Here is a 7520-nt window from a genome sequence, read left to right as displayed (position 1 = left end):
AGGTGGTAATTAAATACTTAAAACATGTTAATATTTTAGTATTTAGTAACCTTTATGGTTTTGAAGCAACTACGACTTAAGTCCATGTTACATGACAAATCGATAAAAAAAACATTCTGAAAACTTGCTGAAAGCAGAAGCAGCAGCCAAAGCAAGTTTTCAAAATTGTTTTGTTCTGAAAAAAAAATATTAGTCTTTTTTTCTTTTCAAATAATGAGAGGAGGGATGGAATATCATCTTAACACCTCCCCCCAAAATAACATGAAGTATGAAAAAATATGACAATTGAAAAGACTTTGAAATTAGTAAAACTGGGGTTAGACTCATCAATCATGTCTAATCCAAACTACATTTCAGTCTAAAGTTTAAAAAATGTCCCCTAATGTATCACTGTTGACCGAGGCTTGCATGCATATTGATTGAAAACATCAGTCAGCGGTCCATTTAATTAATTGAACAAATACTTTTGTGGCATAAAACCAGAGGTGGATAGAGTACGCAAAAGTTTTACTGAAGTGCAGGTAGCACTACTTTAACATTTTTTCAATAAAGTAAAATTAAAAATAAGTTATCCAAGAAGCTGTTCAAGTTAGAGTAAACAAGTACTTGGTAATATGGCTACTTAGTAATTGTAGGCTCACTGATGGCTTTTTAATCTTTAAAATGATTTAATCAGACAAACAATAAAAGTAAATTTGGGTATTTAAAAATGTAAAATAAAATAAAAAAAATGCAAACAAATAACATGACAATGAAACAACAAATGTGGGGAGAAGAAACATTGATCCAAATCTTGTTTTTACTATAAACTTATGAAACCAGATTTTACAATTGACAATATGTCAGGAAAACAGACTAAAGAACCTCTAGCTACAATATCTGCAGTTTAGTGCATTTCCATCTAATTTAAAAATACTTGTGGCATTTAGAATAACCAGAAAGTTTACTCTAGTAAGGGTAGCCATACTCACACAACAATATTGCCTGATTGAAAAAAAAAAAAAAAAAAAAAGGCATGGCAGTGAACAACTCCTCCTGAAAGTACATTTTTTTCTAAATGTTACTCAGCTAAATGTAAATCAGGAAATCTACCTTTTTATTACCCGGCTCTGCATAAAAGCAGTGGAGCTGCAGCAGACGCCTTTTTATCCAGCCAGGAAATGTTTTTTATGGTTTTGGAAATGTGTAGGCTTAATTCGTTGGGCAAAGGATATGTATTCAGTGGCAGATTTAGATGTGCTTGACTGTGGAAGGTATTGAGAATTTCATGAGTAATTATAGAGAAAAAATATTATAATTACTCTATAATGTTTAATGTTTTCTGTTGTTCATACACATACAGTAGAACAGAGGCAAGTCTGTTTTTAGCCATTTTTCCTCGTCTTAGCCTATTCTTAAGAATAAATCTTTCAAAGCATAAAAGACAGACAAAAACAAAACAACCTAAACTTTAATTTTCTTGTTTCAACTGTATTAATTTATTCCAAACAATTAATTCTCTTAATTTGGTAGCGTTTGTAGTGGCTGTGCTGATTCCATTCCATTTACATTTACAAATCTTTCAAAGCATAAAAGACAGACAAAAACAAACAAGAAAAAAAACAAACATCAAAACTAAATCTTGTTGTTCTGCATTCCAGACATTGTTCTGCTAGGACATCATCATGTCTTATCTGAATAAAGGCAAAAACCACTGTCTTATTTTGCGATATGTATTTTCAGCATAAACCTGTCCAACAAGGATGCTGAGAAGGAAATAAGAAGACGATATTTTCCCGAAATCCTCTGTTGTGGAATGACAAAGCTGATGACAGTGGCTTATAAAAGCTCACTGGTCCTTTTTGGCAGTGGCTCAGCCAGCAGCTCCAAGCTTTAGGTGGATGCAGAGAAACATTGGCCTGGCCTCTCCTCTCTCAAAGGTATCTCTTCTTTTTCAGTTCAGATTCTTATTCCTTAGTTTGTATCGAATATACATGCTAATCATGTCATATAGTCAACTTTAAAAACATTTTTTTTATATGATTTTATCAAACTGTTATGGAAGCCTATTTTTGTTATTTTAAGGGGACATAAAAAGGAATTAAATATATGCATTACATGTCTGATTGATCCACTTTTAGATCATACTTATTTATTTTCCACAGATGAATCAGGCTCTGTGCTTGCTGGCCCTGGGCCTTACTCTGTGCTTGCAATGGCAAGTTGTAGGTAAGTGAAAAACGTCCCTTTCTTTTAATAAAATTTTTTAACTTTTGCGACAATATCTGCCGTTTTTGTTTGTTTGCATTGTTACAAAAGCTGAATAATTTAATTCAAATATTTTATTTTTTTATAGAACCCCGGTTGAGTAAAAGGTTAATAGAAAAATGTGTAAACGACGCCAAAACCAACGTGGACGCAGCCTATAAATACTCCCGTGAAGTGTAAGTCTTAAAAAATATGACTACTGTTCAGTGGTTAGATATTATATTAATTTGTTTCAGCTAAAATCCTTAAAAAATACAACCTCTCAAAACAACACAGGAGCATTGACCGGGTTAAGAGGAATGCAGCAAGCCCAGCTGATATCCTGAGGCTGCACAAGCAGCCCAGTGGCCTTTCCAGACAGGCGGTACGCGCTGCAGACTACATGGACAATGCCCTGCACCTAATTAAGCGCTCCCTCTCCAAACGCCACAGCCGCTCCATCAATGCCACAGGTCTGCAGTTAAAAAGACTCAGATGTTTACTAATACATCTTTTTTCCTTTTTCACATCCTTATAAAGCTGTTTCTCTGTGTTGCTAATTAGATCTGATCTCTGAGGAGGATCTGGAGGTGATTGCCAGACTGACGGGCTGCTCTGCACAACTCAGAAGGATTTCTTGTGAGAGCGTTCCCAATCTGAACCAGTTTCGTACTGCAAGCAGTGTCTGCAACAATGTGTGAGTCAACTATACTACAACTTATTTTTACAAATGATAATAATAATATAAAACTTTGTAGACCATTGATCCACAAGTGGCTAGAGGTGCTTTGTTGAATAGCCTATGCAATATTGGAAGTATAAAAACGGTGTTGGGAGGAGAGGTATAAAAAAAACTACTGTATCAAGGGAGTCCAATGCTGCATAACTGAGTAAGGGATAAGAGTGCAGTAATGGATAAAAAACTTGGTGGCTGTAGCTATAATCCTTTCAAAGTACATAAAGATACACAGCTGAAATTGTTGGTTTTGAATGTTTCTCACAGTAACAACACACGTTGGGGTGCTTCTAACATCCCATTCCTTCGATGGCTACCTGCTGAATATGAAGATGATATCAGTTCTCCCAAAGGCTGGACCCATGACCAGAGACTCAACAATCACATTCTTCCACTGGTGAATACATAGGAGCATTTTCCTCTGATTTTCATCCTGCATGCACATGACATAAAATAATCATCTTTATTTCCTACTCAGGTGAGAAATGTGTCCAACCGTATCCTGTCAACAGCAAACTCTGAAGTGGACAGTGACCCCCTTTACACCCACCTGGTCACAATCTTTGGCCAATGGACTGACCATGACCTCACCTTCACCCCTCACTCTCCTTCCATCAGATCATTTAATGATGGCATTGATTGTGAACACAGCTGTGCCAACACAGAGCCATGCTTTCCCATAGAGGTCAGTGTTGATCAGAAACAGGTATATATATATATATATATATATATATATATATATATATATATATATATATATATATATATATATATATATATATATATATATATATATATATATATATATATATAAAAATATATATATATAAATATATATATATATATATATATATATATATATATATATATATATATATATATATATATATATATATATATATATATATATATATATATATATATTTATATGATACTTTTATATTTTATTAACAATATATCAAAGTAAATTCAAAGCATTAAATTCTAATAGTGTCCTTTCCTCTGAATAGTTTCCGTCTGGTGACCCCCGAGGCCACCCTGAGGAGTGTATGCCATTCTCCCGCTCTGCACCAGCTTGTGGTTCTGGTAACACAGGACACATCTTCGGAACACCCACTGTTCGCCAACAACTCAATACCCTGACTGCCTTCATCGATGTGGGTCAGGTCTATGGTTCTGATGACAGCAAAGCTCGACTTCTCCGGGACTTCAGTACAGATGAGGGTCTGTTGAGGGTAAATGAAGACCATAGAGACAACGACCATGAACTCCTGCCCTTCACAACCATGATGGCCAACATGTGTGCCACAAGGCGAAAAATGACCAATGATAACAGTGCTGAGGAGGTGTTGTGCTTTCTTGCTGGTAAGTCCCACTTGAAGTCAGGTATGACATTATGAGAAAAAAAACATTTCTCGATATGGAAATGTTTTTATTCAAATTTCTTTAAAGGCGATGACCGTTCAAATGAAAACATCGGACTGGCTTCTTTGCACACTCTCATGATGAGGGAGCACAATCGTCTGGCCCGTGCCCTCCATCAACTCAACCCACAGTGGGATGGAGAAAGGCTCTACCAGGAAGCACGCAAGATTATGGGAGGGTACATGCAGGTAAGAGATAGGAGAAGGAGGAAACTGAAATGGAGGTTTAATTACCATAAAACTTTGCAAAAGTAACAGAAAATAGAGAAATGTGGTGATTTGAAATCAGCTTCATTTGATTAAAAATGTACTTGTTATATATTTCCCTGAGTAATATGTCTCGAAATTTCCTACAATTTTTCTAATTAAAGCCCAAATTACATTTATTTGTTATTGTGTAACAGTCAGGGAGGGTAAACCATTTTTTTCTTTCTGTCATAGGTTATCACTTATAGGGACTGGCTTCTCCATATTGTTGGTCCAGAGGCCATTTCCAGCCATTTGTCCACCTACCCTGGTTATAATGACCAAATAGATCCGAGCATCTCCAACGTTTTTGCCACAGCTGCCTACAGATTTGCTCATGTGATGGTTCAGCCCTTCATGTTCCGTCTTGATGAGAATTATGAGGAGCATCCAAATTATCCCAGCGAGCTGCTGCACAGAACCATGTTTGCTCCTTGGAGGGTTGTGTTTGAAGGTAAGATCTTGAACTTCTATCACCTCCTGATGGATGCAAATGAACTTGAAAAACATACTAAATGCTTCCAATGTCTCTTCAGGTGGATTGGATCCAATTGTGAGAGGCCTTATAGGTCGCCAGGCAAAGCTGAACACACAAAGTCACATATTGACTGAGGAGTTGAGGGACAGACTGTTTAAATTCTCTGTAGAGCTGGCTCTGGATCTGGGATCTCTAAACCTTCAGAGAGGAAGAGACCATGGACTTCCTGGTATTTACTAATTATTAATGAACAATTTCTAATTCAGCCTTCCTATAGCTCTGGCTGAAGTCATTTCCACAGTTCACACATTATGGTTTACCCTATTCCTTTCTATTTTAGGCTACAACAAATGGCGAGAGTTCTGTGGCCTGTCACAGCCAAGGACTCTGAGTGAGTTGGCTGAGGTGATGAACAACACAGACTTGGCTCAAGCACTGCTGGACCTGTATGGTACACCTGAAAACATCGACCCATGGCTGGGAGGTGTAGCTGAGCCATTTGTCCGTGGAGGAAGAGTGGGACCCCTGTTTGCCTGTCTGATATCCACTCAGTTCCAGAGGATCCGTGAGGGAGACCGGTTAGTGGACAGATATTGACTAAACTATGATCTAAACATCACTGCATATTGTGTGTTTTTTATATCCTCGAAAACTAAACTAAGACAATGTGTCTCATGTCAGGTTTTGGTGGGAGAACAATGGTGTCTTCACAGATGCACAGAGGCTAGCCCTGAGGGACTCATCTCTGGCCAGAATTATCTGTGACAACACAGGGATCACGGAGGTTCCTGAGAAACCTTTCCTGTACCGACCCCGAGGTTCTGGATACACCCAGTGTGATGACATCCCTACATTTGACCTCAATCCATGGAGGGAGGGTGGTATGTTTGCATTAACATATTCTATCAACTAGTGCCTCTTGGAAATTTCACATATGAGATATACATTGATTTCTTTCTCTATCTGAAGGTGCAGAGGAACCACAATCACCAACAGGTAAAAAATTCAATTTACAATTGATAGCTGTTGTTACTAATGCTCTATTATCACTTTAAAATACAGTTATTTTCCTTATGTACGTGTTTATTTCAAGTTTACATAGCTCAAACAATTAGTATTCATGTGATTAACCTTTGCTTTTATATCTTCTCATTTAATTTTTGACAATCTGATAAAGATGGAGGAGTTTCAGTTAAATATCTACCTATGTTTGTCTGATTTATGAATAGTTAGGTTGATAATTTTCTTTTTTTTGATACAATTCTAATACACATGTTTTAGTTGTTTGAAAAATAAAGATTTTTGCTTTGCTTTATTCCCATTAAAGGTCAACGTGGGCCTCCCGGACCAGCAGGTAAATGCTCAACATCTTTTAGAAATTATATTCAATGTTACTTATGCAGAACAGGTTGTGATATACTATACTTCATGTGCAATGTGATGATGATTGTGTGGTTTTCTGTACAGGACCCAGAGGACCTCCAGGTCCACAAGGACCACCGGGACCCCCCGGCACAGCTGATAGAGTTGCCTTCTCTGTGCGCCTCGGTAACAACTACCCCAAAGCTGGCAGCCCCATCCCGTTCCATGATGTCATCTACAATGGACAGAACAGCTATGACACCAAGACCGGCTTTTTCACCTGCGAGCACCCAGGAGTCTATGAGTTTGAGTTCCACTGCACCATCTATGGGAGCGCAGCCAGCGTGGATCTTCTTCGTAACGGACAGCTAATTCTGCACTCATTCACCACCCGCCAGAGTGGCTACATCTCAGCCAGCGGCAGCACCTTCATCAAGCTGGAGAGGGGAGACAGGGTGTGGCTGGTGGCCAACCATGGAGGCAACGGACTGACCGGAGACAGCTTCTTCTCTGGTCATCTGCTGTTCACTGAGTAAGATGGTGTTAAGGATTGTCAAGTTTGAATATGAATACAAATTTTAAAGGACTGCAAATGAAGGAGTAAAGATTGAGTCAATTATTGAAGCTTTCTTTAAAAGATTACGATGTACTGTCCATGATCTGCCTACTTTCTGTTGTGGATAAAGAAATAAACTGACGTTGTAAAAGAAACATGTAAAATAAATGTATTTGTTAAGAATATGTGACCTCTTGTGTATTAGTTGTTGATTAGCAGTTATCCCTTGAAATAGAGATTTTTTACAGTTGCTAGATTGAAAATTCACATTATAGGTCTCAAATTCAACAACTTTTGTATTTCTTTTACTCATATACAACCTATATTTAACAAATATTTGAAGTGAGCTATACGTTAGCTCAACACATCTATCTCACAGAGCATGCATGACAAAGAACATATATATTTTTTTATGTTGCTTGTAATCTAAGGAGACCAACTTCGCAATCTGAACAGTAGATGGAGCCAAAGTACAAGTCTATAAGATAAACA

General features: G+C 37.5%; 1 protein-coding gene across 2 annotated transcripts; it reads left to right on the top strand.

The window, feature by feature from the left end:
* Positions 1-1808: 1808 nt before the first annotated feature.
* LOC119790162 (eosinophil peroxidase-like) lies at positions 1809-7200 on the top strand. Of its 2 annotated transcripts, XM_038295566.1 has the most exons (16): positions 1812-1919; positions 2145-2208; positions 2336-2423; positions 2524-2699; positions 2791-2923; positions 3230-3359; positions 3441-3647; positions 3973-4327; positions 4415-4575; positions 4828-5086; positions 5169-5339; positions 5451-5688; positions 5792-5991; positions 6080-6106; positions 6438-6464; positions 6578-7200. In XM_038295566.1, exons 1-16 carry the CDS (start codon positions 1881-1883, stop codon positions 7006-7008), a joined length of 2706 nt encoding a protein of 901 aa, XP_038151494.1. In that variant the 5' UTR covers positions 1812-1880; the 3' UTR covers positions 7009-7200. The 2 variants fall into 2 exon arrangements, with proteins under 2 accessions (XP_038151495.1, XP_038151494.1); XM_038295567.1 differs by lacking the exons at positions 6438-6464; positions 6578-7200 and adding an exon at positions 6288-6343 and having other exon boundaries at positions 1809-1919.
* The last annotated feature ends 320 nt before the right edge of the window (positions 7201-7520 follow it).

This window comes from Cyprinodon tularosa, unplaced genomic scaffold (genome assembly GCF_016077235.1).
Source record: "Cyprinodon tularosa strain WSP-4 unplaced genomic scaffold, ASM1607723v1 ctg356, whole genome shotgun sequence".
Taxonomy (NCBI): domain Eukaryota; kingdom Metazoa; phylum Chordata; class Actinopteri; order Cyprinodontiformes; family Cyprinodontidae; genus Cyprinodon; species Cyprinodon tularosa.
Note: the sequence above shows the minus strand (reverse complement) of the source record. Positions and strands in the feature narration are given on the sequence as shown.

What these genes read in the sequence shown, in the direction of transcription:
- LOC119790162 (XM_038295566.1), top strand. Translation starts at nt 1,881, where the DNA reads ATGCAGAGAAACATTGGCCTGGCCTCTCCTCTCTCAAAG. An exon ending in ACAATCACATTCTTCCACTG is followed by an intron (nt 3,360 to 3,440) that starts GTGAATACATAG and finishes TTTCCTACTCAG; the next exon opens with GTGAGAAATGTGTCCAACCG. An exon ending in GGAACCACAATCACCAACAG is followed by an intron (nt 6,107 to 6,437) that starts GTAAAAAATTCA and finishes TTCCCATTAAAG; the next exon opens with GTCAACGTGGGCCTCCCGGA.